Below are 19451 nucleotides of genomic sequence, written 5' to 3' on the forward strand. Positions count from 1 at the left end.
ATATATTTTTATTTTAATTTTATTAAAATTATTAAATGATAATAATGTTATTTAATATTTTACTAAATATTTCAACTATTATATATTAAATATTTATTTAAAAATATTTCAATTATTTAATATTTCAATTATTTAATATTTCAATTATTAGTACTTCAACTATTAATATTTCAACTATTTAGTTTATTAAATATTTTGTCTATTAAATATTTTAACTATTTAGTATATTAAGTATTTAGTCTATTAAATATTTCAACTATTTAATATTTTAACTATTACGATTTAATCAAAATTTAATATTTTAATTATTAATGATTAAACTGTTTGTTAAGTATTAAATAAATATTTTATATTATTTCAACTATTTATTATTTAAATTATTAATATTTTAATTATTTATTTTAACAAATAATTTGTTTATTAAATATTTAAACTATTTAATGTGTCAACCATAAATAAATTATTTAAAGTTTCAATTATATTTATTAATTGAAACTAAATTTAGTACCGAAGTATATAAGAAACATATACTACTGTTGAAATATAATAGTCAGAAGTCAGAATGGATGTTTGGCCTAGTGGATAGAGATGACTATATGGATATAAGGGTTAAATAGAAAAAAAGTGGTTAGGAGAAATTAATGTTATTAAAAACATGAAAAATAAAAAAAATTGGTTGTCACGTCAACAACGTTTGTCATATCAGCATTTTTGCAACAGAACTTTGATGTCAGAGTCCAAAATTAATAAGAAAGTGAGATATATGAACTTAGACAAAAAAAAAATATATATAGAGATCAAATTCAAAAACTCGCTAACTTACAAGGATCAAGAGACTATTTAAATTTAAAATATATAATGTGTGAAAAAATATAAATAAATTGGACCTTAAGCTAATAATAAATAAGTGTCTCTCACAATTTATGAAATAAGAAAATATAAACTCTAACTATGTTTATTTTATTTCTAATGATAGTGCTTAATAGGAAGTTCAAACATAAAATATGGAAAGTTTCTCAACCCACACCATGGTTATCTTACACACCATATAAAATTCCAATTTTGCCCTCTGTTTCCCTAGATGCACATCCGGAAGCACCCCATATTTTGAAAAAATTTGCTTCCTTCCGGATGCATCTATAGAAGCGTATAAAACATAGTGAAACTTGGGATTTTCCTAATTAATTGGGAAAATCTCAAATTCCGTAGATGCATCTACGAAACTCTCTATTGGCAAAACTCATCAAACCTTTCCGTAGATGTAACTACGGAAGATTTTTCCCAATTAAGTTGCGATGAGCATATTTTGACAGTAGGTGGGACCAACCCTAGACAACTGGATCAAATCGAACAAACCTTGTTCATTAAAAAACGGCGCTTCCTCCGATTCCACCTCGTTTAGCCATTGGATGTAATCATTTTGCTTGACGTAAGGTGCGATGCGAAACATGTGACAAGATCAGCTCTCATGAAGCTTAAATCACAAGGTTGATTTAAGCAAACACGAGGTTTGGTGCGATAATAACACAAAAATATTTCCTCTACTTTCTTAGTGTTTGCAGTAGGGTCAAGGAGTGAACCCAAAAATGCATGTATTTTATCAGAAATAGAGAAAGGAATGAGTAGCAGGGATTTCAAGATCCGACCTTTTTCTTCCTCTATGGGTGGCTCGGGAAGATAAACTTGATTTCTAACAGGAATGGGAACTTTGATAGTTGCCACAAGGGGTAATGTGTTCTTTGGGTATGGTGAGAATGCCATTGATGCATAATTCATAAATAACTTTGAAGAAGATGAAGTCTATAAATATTTTTTTAGATGTCTTCTGAAACATTAGAGGGTTGAAGCATAAGTGGAAGAAAAAGAAAAATAGTGAAAAAAATGATGTATTTATAACCGTTTGAGGAAGGCTATTCATTTCTTTATTGATATAGATAGTTTGCGCTCCCTATGCGGACAAGTGTTTCTTAATTTTTATTATATTTAATCTGAAATTGGAATGGAAAGGGTTAAAGTTTTGCGTGGCCCTTGATCTACCTGGAAAAGCGGAGCCATGATGGAAATCCTTTGGTGCACATCTCAAAAAGACGTTTTGCTAATGTAGTTATGATGACGATGACGTCATTGCACTTCTTTGAACACTCATGGAAGTTTCAAAAGCGCCACATGTCTCTCAAATGGTTGTAGATAGCATTTTCGGGTGACAATTTGTTAGCAAGGAATTCTCGTTGTGATAAGTTTGACAAATGAATATGGTATTGAGATAATACTTAGTGAAAAGAATTGATGATGTGTTCGACAAGAGTGATCTTCGCCCATTGATGTCAAGTTCGCCACATTAACCCTAAGAGTTAGGGACTTAACATATTTTTCAGATTTATGAGAATATTGTTCTTATGAGCTCGACATGATGAATTATCGACAGCGATTGTTGAGACAAGACAAAGAGATTAGAAGGTTGGGACCCATGCAGTAGGTTACGTGTCGAATGTTGAAAACATAGTCGTTGCGGATAATTATTTCTATAGTAGTATATATAGTGGTTCTAGCGTTAGAACTCGGGTGGCGATATCATTGTAAAATCTCCGTAAAACACAAAGTACCCACGTCAAAGCAAAAAACGAGTTTGTGAGAACTATCTATGATTCTGTACACCAACTTTTATATATTTAAGCAAAGTATTTTTATTTATGTATGATTCTGTACACCAACTTTTATATATTTAAGCAAAGTATTTTTATTTACTTTACAATTACTTTTTTCCAGCCTTTACCTTTACATTATATAGTTTCTTTAATATTAGACTTCGACATAGTCGAAACCCTCCATTTCCTTTCATTTTCAAACTCTTTTCTTCTTACTCTATTAGTCGAATTCAAACAGTTTTTTCTTAGAAATATGCATAAATTTTCTTAGGATTTTTTTAGTTTGGTAGGTAAGTAACTATTCAAAACTAAGTGATTATTTACCAAAGTCACCGGTAAACACTCCCTTACCTAGCAAAGATAGTGAGCTTGACAAGAGAACATTATTAATTCAAATATATATATTTTAAAATTTTATCAAATTTGAATTATTTTTCATCAATTAGTTTATAAAACTAAGCGAAAAAATGAAGAATACATCTCAAATAGTGGAAGGATATACATCTTCTGTTCTCTTCCTCATTTCAGTTTAAATAAGTAAAGTACATTTGAATTTTTTGTAATACAAATATAGCAAGGTCCTTCTAAGTTAAAATGAGGATAGGATTGGCTCGAATCTCTTGAGTTAATTTGGTTAAAAGAAATTGAAGGTACAAAACTCAAGTTCTATCGAAAAAAAAGGAAATATATACTAACAAGAGAAAAAAGTTAAGCTTGTCATATCCACCTCAAAAAGAAAACATTTAGTGTAATTTTGGTGAAATATCAAGAGATGCTGTTGCACTTCCTCCCACATATGTGGGTCTGCTCATCCGTATAGAGTCTAATTATGTGGTTGTTGGTTTGAGTACCACTATTTCTCTACCACATGTCTTCCAGTTGGTTGATGCTGATGTTTTGTAAGTTTCCGGCCAGTTCATGTTTGTTTTGTGTGTTGATGTGCTTCTACTCCTTTTTATATTAAAAAGAAAAAAAGAAAAGAAAGAGTATGATAAATAGTGTTGCAATAGCTCCTAATAGAAGGAACTGAGATAAGAGTTTAAATTCCTCCAATACAATGGCTGTTACTACTCAACTTAGAGTTTCATATCTCACAAACTCACTTGCTCGTCGCAATTCTCCGACATTCGCTAATCATTCACGGATCTCATCGCTTCAAAATCCGAATCCAAAGATTACGCTTAGTAAATTATCGACTAAGTCCGTTGCTTTTAATGATAAGGTAGCTTTTACTAATCTCTCTCAACATATATGCTCTTAATAATAGTAATAATAATAACTCATGTTGTTTGTGTTAGTTGCCAGCTTTACAGAAAAATGACAAGACCACAAGTTTGGAGCAAGTCAAAAGAAGAAGCCGGGAAGCATTGTTAAACTCGAGTGATCCTATTGAAACAATGAAGATGATTGACTCAATACAAGGGCTGGGAATTAGCCACCATTTGGAAGATGAGATCTATATGCAACTTGAGAGGATATGTGATTGGGATGCTTCTACAAACCTCTTTGCAGCATCGCTTCAATTTCGCTTACTTAGGCACAATGGTTGGCCTACATGTTCTGGTACATTATATGGTTTGAATTTTCTGATGCTAATTAGGTGTTTTTGTTATGTGTTGCTAATATAAATTTCCTGATTTGATTAGTGTGGTTCTTTGAATGTAGACATATTTAGGAACTTTTTGGACAAAAGTGGCAATTTCAAAGAGTCACTCACCAAAGACATTTCTGGTATGTTGAGCCTATATGAGGCATCATATTTAGGGACTCAAGATGAAGAAATATTAAAGCAAGCACTGAAATTTTCAAGGACTCGTTTAAGCGAGTTAATCTCACACACGAGTCCTGAAATCAGTTCTAGGCACATTGTTAGATCCTTAACACTTCCAAGGCATCTAAGGATGGCAAGGTTAGAAGCTAGAAACTACATGGAAGAATATAGCCATGCAAGTAACCAAATACCAGATCTTTTGGAATTGGCAAAGTTGGACTCTGACATGATTCAGTCACTACATCAAAGAGAATTAGCAGAAATATGCAGGTGACTTAATGCTCACAAGATTATACCATAATATAAACAATATGTTTTTGAGAAATGCTATTTATAGAAATTTTATATGATTTTCCTAGGTGGTGGAAAGAGTTGGGACTTATAGACAAACTAAGTTTTGCAAGAGATAGACCAACAGAGTGCTTCTTATGGACAGTGGGAATTTTTCCAGAACCATGTTATACAAATTGTCGTATCGAACTCACAAAAACCATATGCATTTTAGATGTTATTGATGACATCTTTGACAATTATGGAACATTAGATGAACTTATTCTTTTCACAGATGCAGTCAAAAGGTATGCCTCTAAATAATTTGTAAGTAATTAATAAACAAAATGTTAAACTATTTTTTTTTCTTTTCAGATGGGACCTTGATTCAATGGAGCAACTTCCTGAGTATATGAAGATATGCTATATGGCATTATATAACACCACAAATGAAATTTCGTATAGAATTTTGAAAGAACATGGACTAAATGTTGTTTCTTACTTAAAAAGACCAGTAAGAATATGAATATGAATATCCATTACCTATTTATAACATTTTAGAATTTTATAACTAAGTTTTGTTTAATTTATGTAGTGGATGGACATGTTTGACGCATATTTGGAAGAAGCGAAATGGTTCAATAGTGGATATGTGCCAAGTTTTAGGACATATTTGGATAATGGAGCAATTTCGGTTGGTTCGTGTATGGCTATGGTGCATGCTACTTTCCTCATCGGTGATGGTCTATCCAAGGAAACCATTTCCATGATGAACCCATATCCTAGACTCTTCACTTGCTCCGGAGAAATTCTTCGATTATGGGATGACTTAGGAACTTCAACGGTATCTCTCTGATCGATAATAAAAACTTCTAAGTTTAATTTAGATCAATAATATATTTCATATTTTGATGTTCAGGAGGAACAAGAAAGAGGGGACAATGCTAGCAGCATACAATGCTTGATGGGAGAGAATAATATTAGAGATGAAAATGAAGGAAGGAAACACATAAGGCTGTTCATAGGGAACTTGTGGCGAGAACTCAACGGCCTTGCCATGACTAAAACGTTGCCCTTATCTGTTGTTAAAGCTTCTTTTAACATGGCTAGAACTGCTCAAGTTATTTATCAACATGGAGATGATAAAAGCACTTTTAGTGTTGATGATTATGTGCAATCGTTGATCTTCACATCATTACCTACTAGTCATTAAGATGAAAAAATATTAATTAACTTAGTAGCATTAATGTTTAATTTATCTGTATTCTCTTATTTAAGATAAGCATTCAAAATGGAGTTAGTTATTTTCTGTTTAAACTGATTAATGGATGTCTATGAGAAAATGGCAAAGGAACCATTGAAGCTCCACCCTCGAATCATCCTCGATTGCTTGCATGCTGTAGAAATGAAAATATTGTTGCATGGCTGATCCTTATTTCAATTTTAGAGGAGATCAAAGCTTTTGTGATTTATTAAAATTCTATACATGTGATTTGGGACGACAGGGCCGTCTTTGAGGGCGTGCAAGGCGGGCTACCGCACAGGGCCTCAAATTTTTTACGATTAAATCCTAACTAAATAGGGCCTCGTAAATTTTTGCCACTATTAAAATGGAGGTAAATAGGGCCTCTAATTATTTTGTCATGGTTGAAACATAACTAATCTACACAGGGCCTCTAAAAAGTTGAGACGGCCTTGAGGGACGATCTTCACATACAATTTAGAATGATTTTAGCTCAAAAATGATCTTCGATCTTGGAATCAAGGTTATTACTTATTAGGTTGATGTTTGCACCTAATTTCTATACCTGAATTATATATATATATATATATATATATATATATATATATATATATATATATATATATATATATATATATATATATATATATATATATATATATATATATATATATATATATATATATATATATATATATATATATCATCATTCTTAGTAAACACTCATTCTAAAAACATATTTGAAACTTTGTCGGTATCATGGATATACTTCACAATTGGTTCCATGAAGATGATTCAGTCAATTTTTTTGTTGTTTATACACTTATAGATATAGTGTTTTCTTTGTGACTTATGAGTTATGCCAATATAACGAAGGAAGTATATAGCATTTGGCATTTGCTTTAATAAAACTATAATGATTGCATTTCAAGGAGACTAAAATTATAGATACATTTAATAGAAAGTGATAAATTATTTAAAAGAGTATTTTTAAATAGTAAATATTTCCCATAATTCTTGTTTTTCTCTTTTAGATAGTCTCTGTTTCTAGTATATTGTTTTTGGAATTATTGTAGTCGGGGATAACAGTATCTGCACATGGTTGTGGGGATCTCATAGATAGGGATGGCAATTTGGCCCATCAGTGGGTACCCACAAAAAACTCCATATTGGATAGGGTAAATATCCATAAAAATGGGTATGGGCACGGACACGGGTAATTGCCCATTAAAATATGCGGGTATGGGCGCGGGCACGGGTACCTTACTACTCAACCCGCCCCATACCCACACTACATATTTCTATAATGTCATTTATATTGTTATATAAAAATGCATGATTCTAAATTTTTTTAAAAATATATCGCTATTAAATCATTACACATTTTAATAAAAGTGTTTATTTGTTTCTTAACTCAACAATAACATACATAATTTTTTTAATATTGTTAAAAAGACTTAAATTATATGATATTTTGTAATTAAACGATTTAATTTTACTATAAATGCGGGTAAACGGGTACGGGTATGGGCATTGAGGTACTCATAGGGTACGGATACGGGCATTAATATTGATACCCACGCGGGTTTGGGCTCGGGTACGGGGATTTTTTTAAACTGCGGGTATGGGGACGGGTACTATAGTACCCTGCCCAAACCCTGCCCATTGCCATCCCTACTCATAGAGTAAGTTGTGGGGATGAAGAAAGACTATTAGAGTAATAAATTGACTATTCTATATAATTTTATAAATTTATTCTTAGGAGAGATAAATAGTTAATGTGTATGTAACGTATTTATTTTATATTATAGAAAAATTTGTAATATAATTAGAGATATGTTTGAAAAAAATAATTAATGTACTTTGAGAGTTGAAAAAGATTTTATAAAAAGGGACAAGAATAAAATTCAAAAGGTCTTATAATTAGAGATAGTATTGTTTTAGACACTACGAATAAAAAGCATTGTCTTATGATACACAATATAAACTATAAATTATAAATAAATAAAATTGTGCTAAGTAGTCATCTAATCCCATGATTTTTAGGGATTATGATCCTCTTCAATTTTTTAACACCTCCTGCTCATTCTACTTTGGTTTCAGCCATTCAATTAATATTATGATGAAAATATATAAAAAAAAATGTATTAAATAATTTAGAATATCAAACCTTTCATTTTTAATCCAATGGTCAGAAACTACACGAGAGAGGTGAGCATTAGGTACACAACAGGAGGGAATCTGTTTCCTGATTTTTAGGCCCTTGGACAAGATACTTAGAGCATGATTATTTGCTTAACAATATAAGTCCACCCAATGTCAGAAAATAATAATATTTAAATGTAATAGTTCAGTTATCAATAAACCACCGTTGCCTTTTGTGGCACCGTGACTTTGGCAGGTTTTGACAAACTTTTTCCCTTTTAACCAATTACAAATTGAATTGAAGTATGTTGTAGTATAAGTTGGACCCAATTTAAGATTTTAAATGAGTGGTATGAATATTTGAAAAATATATTCTAATCAGTTAAATAATTGAAAACTATAAATAATACAATATATTAAGTAGGGTCCATTTATACCATCAAATTAAGTGGTATGGATGTGGATGCTCTTAATCATCTATGCTAAAGCGTCTCGGCTAATATATCTCACATATTTAATAATATTTTAAAAAATCACAAAATATAAACACGCTTATATTTATGGTTTTTTTTTCAAACAATGAACTAGTGTTTTAAAGATTGAACTGATCATTAAACTTTTGTGGATAGTGGGTCAATGGGTCATTGGTCGAATCACTAGATCATTGGTCAAACCGCATAATTAAATCGAATAACTTAGTTTGAATAAATCGGCTTTATAATAAAACTATATACTTATTAAATCAGTTGAACCGGATGACGCGGTGTCTAAAAAATATCAATTCACCTATAAAATTTCAAAAGATCTTAATTTCACATGTTATTTTTTAAATTCAAATTCTAAATATAATTATCACTCGTAACAAAATAATACAAAATACAGATTAAAATAAATTTTGAATCAAGTCTAATTGTTTGAAATAAGTTTTAATTGAGGTCTAAATATACTTTAATTTTATATTTCAAAATAAACATTATTAAAACAACATCATTTTGTCCAAGAAAAAAAAGCATGCATTTGACCCCGGTTCATTAGTTTTTATCGGTTTTGGCTGGTTCCCATCAGTTTAACAGCATATCCGATTCAATAATCAGAACAGACCGATGACCCCTCCAATTTCTGATTCAAATGTTCCAATCGACCGATTCTCTAATTTTTAGAACACTGCAGTGAACAGTTTTTTTCACATGTATATAAGCAGATGTTTTTGCACACTTATACTTTAATAACTTAATAAATAAAGAAATATGATCTTTTTTTCAATAACGGTTTAATGTTGGTTTCTTATTTTACCTTATTAATTTCTTTTTATTACATGCCTACATAAACCGATGGCAACTACTTTAATAACTTATCATCAATCCAAAGTACCTCAAATGATCAATGATCAATTGGAAGGTAGATTTGAAATGATGAAAGTTCATCAAGCATCAATCTAAATTCATGAAAAAGATGGACTTCTAGCCATCCATTTGATCAAAAAAGAAAAAGAAGAAGAAAGAGATGAAGATGGAGAGAGAAACCAAATTGAATCAAGACATTGATCAAGTCATCATCAAGATCAACCACATCTCTTGGTGGATTAAGATAACAAACCTATCATCAACAGAAAGTACCAAAAATGATTCAATTAATCATTTAATGGTAGATCATTGTCCAAAAAGTTGGACTCACATCCAATCAAAATTGATGGAAAATTAAATCAAGGAAGTAACTAAAATGAAATTAAAGAGAAAAATAAAATCAAATATCATATAATCAAATAAATGATCAAGAAAATTATTGAAGGTCAAGAAAAGCCCAAGGATCATTGTTCAAAAAGTTGAACTAAAAAAAGTTTCAAAATGGTGAAAATAAAAAATGTTTAAAGCCAATTAAAAGTAAAACAAACAGAAAAATATAAAATATTTGAAAAAATATTTTATAAATTTGAAAAAATCACAAAAGGTAAAAAATATTTTTAGAAAATTATAGAAATAAATTGGAATGAAAAATCATTTTGGAACTATTTTTTATGAATTTTAAAAGAAAATGAAATAAAAAGGAATTTAAAAAAATGAAACGGATAGGAAGGCAAGGCGCAACCTGATTGTTCAGGAAATTCAAATTCCCCACCCTTGTGTGTGAACGCCTTCATCTTCAACCTCCGTTTATGTGATTTTGTAGGTCATGGATTTAGAGTTTTTAAGCTATCAAACCACATGGTCTAGCTTTGTCTCATGTCATCATTCATGTCTCTCTTCATCAGAGCAATTTATTTGCTATGAGAAGATATAATTTGCAGAAATACGAAGAACCCTAGCTAGCTTCAAAGTAAAATTAAATGATGAATATGATGAATAAATTTCAGTTATGTTAAGGCTTTTGATCAGTGGAACAAGACGAAGAGTGTGGTATCTCGTTTGAGTGAAATTGGAACTTATAACTACTTGTTCCAAGTGAGCTTTGAAGGTCCAACAATGGAGAAATGGTGAAGGTACTTGCATAAGGTTTTGAACTTCTTTAAGGCTTCGGTTAGCTTCAGATGAAGACGATGAAGCTTTTTGGACAAAGATTTGAAGTTAAAATCAAAGGAAAATGAGGATTCGAACTTCTAGTTTTTTGGTGTTTCAGGCTTGATTGTTGCAGAGTTTCTTTGGCTCTCTAAGCTTTCAAATGAATGTAAAAGGCTCCTCTATTTATAGGGAATAGAATGAGCTTATCATACCTGCATTTTTCAGCTTCGATCGTGTGAATCAAACTTGGAAAATTCTAGATCCAAAGCGTGTGAAATGAAGCATGGTATGTGTGATTTGTTGAGCTATTCCAGTCATTTTGTGTAGCATCAGATATGTTTCATCATAACAAACAAGTTTGCACATGTGTAATGTGGTCCCAAGTGAATTCAGGTCATTTTGCAATTACAAGTCACGACTTAGTACAAAGCTCATGGTGCCATGTTCATCCCAAGGCCTAATAGAAATGGCTCGTGCGTTTTGTGATTTTATTTTTGTCAAATGATCCTCTCTTGGAAAAGAATTGAATTCAAAAATAATGAACTTGAATGGATGCTTGATGTGAAAATGGCATGAGTTGAAAGTTGAATAAAAACCACTAAAAACTTTGTTTGGCACTAGGTCAACCATGTAATGAACATGGTTTTGTGCATAAGTGGTCTTTAAATTTTGTGGTACTTAGAGCTTGAATCAAAGTTTAGCCTTCAAATGAAGTTGTAGAGGACATCATTTGTGACATTTGGCAAATAGAATCCCCCATAAATTGTTAAAAATGAAGGAGTTATGATATTTTGAACTTTAACTTGAGAAGTTGACTTTTTAGGTCAAACAACTTTATACAATCTTGAAAACTTTGAATTTTCTTGAAATTCAAGGTACATTGATGATCATATGAACTCAACATGATGAACTATTGAATGTCCTTTGATCAAACTTGCAATGACTTGAGTAAACTTGTTAAACAAGGCATGGAAATAAACACATGAACCTTTGAAGTTTCTTGAGAAATAAGTTACCAAACCTTAAGTTATCTATGATCCATTGAAGTTGAATGATACTTGAAGATCATATACTTTGAGATTAGAGGTCATTTCTTGATGGATTAGCCCTTGAGAATCAATGGTTGATGACACTTTGACCTTGAGGAAGCAAACCCAAGCCGAGGGAACCATGCTTGAGGCTCTTGATTCAAAACCTACCTTGCACAATAAACTAAAGGAAACAAGGATTTTTTTTTTTTTGGTATTTTGATTAGTGGTTAGTGAAATATAAAACATATAAATACAAATGAAAAAGATACACAAAGTAGTGACAGATGTGATGAAGTCACACTTTATTTTAAGATCTTCCTCCTAGTCATCATTGTTGTCTTCCTTTCCTTTAAACTTGCTAACGGCCTCTATAGTTTTCTTTTGGGACCATTTCCCTCGGAGATGAGATCATTTTTCTTGGGTGTTTCATCTCACCACTTATAGTTTTTCTTTCTATCTCGATCCTCCTACTGGCCTCCCTCTTGGGTATACTAGACAAGTCATCCCTTCTTGATTAGCTCATAAATTGCATCCTTCAGGTGAATGCTTTATTCAGTGTTGTGATTGTAACTTTTTTGGAAACAAAACTGCTTTGATTTATCCATCCTAGATGACTCTCTGACCTGATAAGGGTTAATAATTCCAACTTCTTTAAAGTCGATGTTTGCATATGTTCCCAGTTTTCTCCTTCGATGTATTCTAGGGAGTGTATGATGAGAGCCAGACCCTTGATCTCCTTCGATCCAGCAATTATAGGAGTATTTGTCAATCGCTCAGTTGTGTTCAGGCTTCTTGCTCCTTGTCCTCTCTTTACTTATTTTGATATGTGTACTTCCTCATAATTAATGTAGGTTTAAGATAATTCCAACATGTCATTCAAGCTACATGTTCCCTCCAACCCCTGATTTTCACGAAACATAAAGTTTGACCTCAACCCTTTCCCGAATATCCAACATTTTAGGCTAATGTATGTCCCCTACTTCTATAGCTACCTTTTTGAATTAAGTATTCTCACAAGGTTTATTTTGTTTTCTACTAGATTCAACTAGGTATGACTATGTGGTGGGTTTTCACTTTTGTGTTGTGAATTGAGCCGTCAAAAGGTCACATAACCCTTTATAGGAACTTATGCTTCTGTCTATGGGGGTCTTGAACCACACCATTATGGATTCCTTAAGGGATAAAATGAACAACTTGCATTTTATAGCTCCCTGAGCGTGAAAATAGTCCAACCTAGAATTTATATGCTCAATATGTTCATCTGGATTCCCCTTTCCATCATAACTCTCCAACTTCAAGGGGTTTAAAGAGATATGCGGATCGTACTATTGAGGATTCATCTTGGGAATGGGTCACTCTTTCGATTACTAGATTTTGCTTCAACGCCACGTTGCTCGTCCCTTACAGAGTTGTGTGATGGTGATTGGTGATGATGATAGTCATTTGACGGCATGTGGCTCCTGCCTCTTCCTTCAGAACCATGAGGAGGAGTCTGGTGTCCTCGACGTAGATTGCGGCCATGAAATCTAAGGACACACTATGTCTTGAAATTTTGGACGAGGATAGGGCCTGGTATAACTCTCTATTCTCTGCATGAAATAGTCACATGCATGGGATTGAGCATAAGTGAAGCAAAGTGCAAGTTTTCTTCGATCCGAAGTATCCTTTCAATGAGGAAGTGTGAATTATATTGATGCACTAGGTTGTAGACACTATTTAGCGTATCATTTTCCCCTTGCATGCCTAAACAAGCTTGCAGTTGTTTGAGACTGTGGATAATTTCATGCCCAAGAATAATAGCTTGGACGAAGGTTGTTTCAAAGTTTGACCTTTTCGAGCAGCCCTATAGAAAGTTAAAAGTTTTGAATATCTTGAAAGGTTCCCTGACCAATTGTTGAAGGTGTTAGATCATGCATCGTTGGAACTATAAGAGGAGTAACTAAGAGTGAAACGTCATCAATCGACTTCCCTCACCGAATCAGGAGCGTTGGTTACATGAGTAGTCGTGGTGGTGACATTACGTGTGACGGCCGAGCGAGTTTCTTTCAATGCAACCATGATAACAACAGATGGATCGACGATCTGTAAGAGAAAGAGAACGAACTTTTGAAAAAGGAAAGATCGATTATTTGAAAGTGGAAAGATCGGCAATCATGAATCATATCAAAGAGATGGTGGTTCTTTGTGAAAATTCGCGAAAATTTAAAGTTGATTTCCACGTTAGAGGTTAGTGTTTTGTACATGAACAAGAAATAGGTGATAACCAAATGAAACAGTTCTGATGTGGGGGAGTAGAGTCTGAGTTGGCCTACAAAATTAAGTCTCCATTGCTGAAAACAATGAATGATTAAGAGAGTAATTTGATTCTGAATAAGAAACTATTTGAAATGGTGTGTGTTTAATTTTTATTTAAGTGTATCAGTTAATTTTAAAAAATCATAAAAAAGAAAATAATAAATTTTTTAACTTAAAAAAAATATAAAATTAGCATAAGATATCAGTAACAATCACTTCAAATTGATTAATCGACGCATATTTATTATTAAGAGATTTACTGATGAATTTTAAAGTAATTGGTAACACACTTTTAAACTAACCTAATTAATAACACAATTTTTCAATCAAACACATCTTTCATAAGATAAACACTTTTTTCTTCTCAATATGTTCTTTTCAATCAAACACAACCTTGATCTAAAATCATTAGTAAAACTCAACATGATTAATGATTTTTAATAAAAAAATAAAAATACTTGATTTAAAATATCATTAGGAAACATAAATTACACTGTATTTCTCTGTTTTATGATAGTGTAAGAATAAATATAATTTAAAAAATTATAAATTTATTACTAATTATTATTTAATATTCAAAAATTTGTAAAATGAGTTCAATAATAAAGAATAGAGATGATAAGTAAATAAGAACAATGTCTCAAAAAATGTGAGATTAAAAGTGAAGAATTATAAAATTATAGGAAGCACCCACTTTTTACTTCCATTCTAGATTCCTCTTTTATTTCCTCCCTCATTATTAGGATCTTAATAGGCTATTGGTGATTGAAGAAAATGGATTGTGGTTAAATTAATTTAAAATTCTTTTTTAAAAAAAACTATTATCTTTTATTAAAATTTTTTATCTAATATAAGAAAATATTTTTACATTAGAGCATTTTTTCTGAGCAAATTATCTTATGAAATTTATTCAAAATTTTAAAGTAATTGATATTCAGATTCTTTCACTTATAAAATTTTTAATTTTTATTTTTCTAATTGTTAGAATTTTCTAACATTAATGTTACCAAAAGAAATGAAACATTCAATTATTAAATTTTATGTGTATATATATCACATGTCTTACATATATGTGTCATATGTATATAAAATTAAGGTGTCTTTAACTAATATCCTCAAGATACTCTTTAAGGGGTCAGGTTGATGTGCACAAGATATATTCTTATGTACGGTGCATAAGTTTCGTACGAGTAATATTTAAACTGTTTCGAGTAACATTTTAGTTAGAAATGAGTAATAATATCATAATCCACGAATAATATATGCATTATTTGTACACATCTATTAATTATGAGTAATTATTAATTGTGAGTAATGAGTACACTATTGTGAGTAATATTTACACAATTCTGAGTAATATCAAATTTTAACTATTTTGAGTAATATATTAATTGTTCTGAGTAATATTTATACTATTTTGAGTAATCTATATATTATTTTGAGTAATAAATATAATACTTTGAGTAATATAAACAATATTTTAGTATTTATGCACCGTGCATAAGGATATACCTTATGCACATCAACACATCCCCTCTTTAAGCATATTAAATAAAAATTTTAATTTTTTTATAAAAATTATTATTCTAATTTCTAATGCATTTTCAATACATTAAATACACACATTTTTAAAAAAATTTATCATTTTAATCACTTAAAAAGTGTCCCAAAGATACTGGTTGGTATTTCTAATAAAATTATAATAATAAAGTAAATGAAGAGGGAGAAAATTGAGTGAATCCTAATCCCTAAATTTCAACGTTAATGTTCCAAATTTCAAGACAATTTTCTATTTTTTATCAACTATCTACCCAATACTAAAGTGTTGCCCAAACTGACTTTTTTGCCCTTCCAACAAAATATTTTTGCCCTTGCTAAAGGTTATTAAAGTAATTAACAAAATAAAAATTACTCCATGCCAAGCGTTGTGTTCTCATTGGTCAGTTTAATCATTTGTTGTACTTGCATAGCTATTTTTCCCTTCTCTCTTCCGGTAACCTTTCCCTTCTCTCTCACTATTTTCTCTTTTCTCCTTTCCGTTTTCCTTTCAAACCCTAACCAACGCCACAAGTGGATTGCCGAACAAACCCATGCTCATCGTGAACACCGAACTGAAGAGGTTGCTCTTAAGGCAAGTAGCTTTCCTGCTTCCTCTTCCCCTTTCAGGCGATAAAATTAGAATTCCAATTCCGTAACCCTCTCATTGCATTTTGTATTTTGTTCCTAATTTAAACTTTGTATTTTGAAGGAAGATCTACAAATTTGTTTGTCAGTAACTTGCAGATCTACGCTTGTCCGACCTCACTCCATCGTTTCTGCTCTCCTTTCATCACTTTTGTTTTCAAGGTTGGTGGTTTTGATTCAGTTTTATTTTTGAGTTGTTAGATTTTGATGTTTAGGGTTTCTAATACCCATTTTGGTTTTGATTCAAATATTGCAGTTGACCCTTTTAATCTTTGTACTTAATATGGATGTAAGATTATTTGAGTGACCCTTTTTGTTTTTGTTAAAGTTCATGAATAAAGATTGATGAGTCATTTTTGTTTTTTATTGATAGGAATATTGGAAGAGAAGTGGTCAAATACTAGCTCTTAGAGTAAATGCTAGAACTGAACCTGATGCAGATCTTGGTCCGGTTATCAGATCTTAGAGTAAGTACAATCTAATTTTCACACCAATTGTTTGGAGTTTGGACTGTTAAGTTAGTTGGACGGAGGTTAAAATTAGTTATACTGACTTTTAGCTGTATAAATGTTAGTGTTGGTTGAATGTAGTAATTGAATATGTGTTTGACAACTATTGGTTATGTTTAGATTGATACGTGCTTTGTTTGTGCAGACCCGGAACATATTTCATGGCCAAATGTGGATTAACTGCAAGTCTTAAGTTCTTCTTTGGGTGAGGTTTTTTCCTGTTATTGATGTGCTTTCTTCTCTATGTATTTATATCTATTAGTAGTCTAACAAGATCTTCTATAGGGACCAAATGCAGAAGATCCTTCTCACGTAGAGACGTGGTTTCGTTAACGAGCAACCTGAGGGCTGAAAGAGGCAATGACAACCATTCTGCTGCTTCATCTAGATCATCACTATTCAACTCAGCCTTGATGCATAAGTCTTCCAATCTCGTGGAACCTTCTGATGATGATGGTCTTCTAGAGTGTATATTGGGCATTGATTTCTGATTTTTTATGTGTGTTGCAGGTAGGTGGGTTTTGAACTGGTTTGAAAGTCTAATTACGAATGAATATGCTCTTGTGCAGTATGTTGTAGGGTTTTTTTTGTCTCCAGGCTTTTGCTTGTGATGATGAAGATTTGAATTGGTTTACAGGGCTGGCAGTGCAGTTGGTAATTAGTGAATCTGATAAGTTGTGCTTGTGCATTGAATATAATATGTCATGGGCTGGCTATTTGGTAAGTGTATGAATATAATGTCATTGAACTAAAGACATCAACATCGGATTTCTTTTCTGTTATGGTGCTACGGGAGTTGAAAAAGCATACAATGCTAGGCATTGTGGATAATACAATACATGGATTTAAATAAACTTAATTTATAGCATTGAAGAATCACTTGATTTTTATGTTCAATTTAATACACTTATGTTTTGTCCTCTATTCATTGCTACTTATTCATAATGCTGAATTTAAATACTTATTTATTTATTGTTGTATTGCTCATTTAAATACTTATTCAACGAAATACACTTATCTCTTTCTGCTCACAGAGTATGTGCATCTTATTCATTTTCTACATTAGCATTTACTGCATATTATTAACGTTTGATTTGATCTATGTTGTTGATATTTTAGTAGAAAGAGATCCAAAGCACGTTACAGATTATCTTTGAACGTTAGATTTGTTCAATATTTTGTGAGCTCCAAGACTCATCTCATAGGAATAAAAATAAATAAAAGAGTGAAAGTGGAAAATTGTATGACAGAAAAAGACCCCACTTGCTATTCCTGAATGTTAGTGCAAAGTGTGGCTGGATGGAGAAAGCTTATGCGGACTAATAGTGATTTTAGAGTCAACAACCTCAACAATGTAGTCTTTTGTGTTTAATATTTTTACAAATTTGTAGTACTTAATAGTTATAGTAAATTGAGTTTCAATTTGTGTTTTGATAGGGGAAGTTCTATGAGAGATGCAGCTTCTTCTAAGGCTTATACACGAATATTTAATTCATCTACAAGGGAGAAAGTGGTGTGTTTGTGTACATCGGGGCAATTGTGATCATTTGTTTGTTTTTAATACATGAGCCTAATCTATTTGTTTGTTATTAATACTTGAGCCTAATCTAGGCAACCATTGCATATTTGTATTGTTGTTATTTTCTTATTTATCTTTTATATTAATAATATTAATATGAAAATTAATACTACCTACTTTTATTTTTGGGTCAAATATATTTTTGGCTACTTAATTGGTGATGTTTTTATTGTAGAATATGACAGCCTAGAAATTTTTAATTAAGTTATTTAATTAAGACATGAACAAATTTTTTTCTATGCGGAATCACAAATCTTCTACTACATGATTGACATTAATTATATCTAAATATCTAAATATTGTTATAAATCTTGACAAATGATATTTTTTACGGGTCACTATCACCATAATTTTTTATTTATTTTAATCAACATAATATTTGTAAACAGATCTAAAATACGAATGAACTTACTTGTGTTGACCTATTTTGAACTTTTTTTGTGGATCACTATTTTAATTTATAATATAATTTTCACACTACTATACTAATATTTGATTATTAATTTTTTTTTAATTTTTAAAATGGTTAATTTCCATTTTATAAATGCAATTTGATCAATTTTTTTTACTTCACATTTTTCGTATCATTCAAAAAATATTACACTACAAATAATACACCCGGGCGACAGCACGGGTCTATGACTAGTTTTCTATTTTAAAAATATTGATTTCATAACATAGACTGCATTAGGGGTGGACAAATTTTATCCGCCTGATTTAAATCGACCGATCAGTTAATTATTTTGTACAATCAAATCGGATTGGATTGGATGTCGGATTGATTTAGTTGTTTATTTTAAGTATTATAGAGTTGTTTTGGTCGAGTTCAAATGAACATTTCAAATTTGTCAAAAATCAAATCGGAACAAACTCAATTAATATTTGTTTTATTTATTTTTATAACTATAAGACTAACATATTATAAAAATAAAATTCACAATATTATCAGATATTATCAGGTTATTCTCATTTTTAGAGTTAAAATGATAATGTTGTGTTATCAAAATAATATAAGAATATGCACTATAAAATTTTGAATGTTATTTAGCTTGTAGTTTAAAGTGTGATAGTATCAAAATAATGTCAATAATATTATAAATGTTATCACATAATAATAATCAATAATAAAAATAGTTATTCTTTAATTATTCTAAAATTTCATTTATTTTTTATAATTAAAAAATGGATATGTGAAATTTTATTAAAAAAAATAATTTTATGAGTTTATTTCAATAAATATTAAATAGATAAAATTCACCTGACTTACTCGCTTAACCGAATTCG

General features: G+C 30.9%; 1 protein-coding gene and 1 long non-coding RNA gene across 3 annotated transcripts; both read left to right on the forward strand.

Annotated features, from left to right (window-relative positions):
* The first annotated feature begins 3592 nt into the window (after positions 1–3592).
* Positions 3593–6093, forward strand: LOC131653719 (probable terpene synthase 11). 2 transcript variants are annotated; one of them, XM_058923991.1, is made up of 7 exons: positions 3593–3867; positions 3944–4208; positions 4311–4686; positions 4776–4994; positions 5062–5200; positions 5282–5530; positions 5606–6093. In XM_058923991.1, exons 1-7 carry the CDS (start codon positions 3703–3705, stop codon positions 5897–5899), a joined length of 1707 nt encoding a protein of 568 aa, XP_058779974.1. In that variant the 5' UTR covers positions 3593–3702; the 3' UTR covers positions 5900–6093. The 2 variants fall into 2 exon arrangements, with proteins under 2 accessions (XP_058779974.1, XP_058779975.1); XM_058923992.1 differs by having other exon boundaries at positions 3728–3867; positions 3951–4208; positions 5606–6092.
* Positions 6094–15943: 9850 nt separating this feature from the next.
* Positions 15944–18169, forward strand: LOC131648070 (uncharacterized). Its single transcript, XR_009298041.1, has 5 exons — positions 15944–16241; positions 16453–16546; positions 16734–16793; positions 16874–17098; positions 17226–18169. It is a non-coding gene; the product is annotated as an uncharacterized LOC131648070 (long non-coding RNA).
* The last annotated feature ends 1282 nt before the right edge of the window (positions 18170–19451 follow it).

The sequence above is a fragment of the Vicia villosa genome, linkage group LG2, assembly GCF_029867415.1.
Source record: "Vicia villosa cultivar HV-30 ecotype Madison, WI linkage group LG2, Vvil1.0, whole genome shotgun sequence".
In the NCBI taxonomy this organism is placed as follows: domain Eukaryota; kingdom Viridiplantae; phylum Streptophyta; class Magnoliopsida; order Fabales; family Fabaceae; genus Vicia; species Vicia villosa.

Coding starts and splice junctions, on each gene's coding strand:
- LOC131653719 (XM_058923991.1), top strand. CDS start 3,703: ATGGCTGTTACTACTCAACTTAGAGTTTCATATCTCACAAACTCACTT. Junction 4,687..4,775: donor GAATTAGCAGAAATATGCAG/GTGACTTAATGC, acceptor TGATTTTCCTAG/GTGGTGGAAAGAGTTGGGAC. Junction 5,201..5,281: donor TTTCTTACTTAAAAAGACCA/GTAAGAATATGA, acceptor TAATTTATGTAG/TGGATGGACATGTTTGACGC.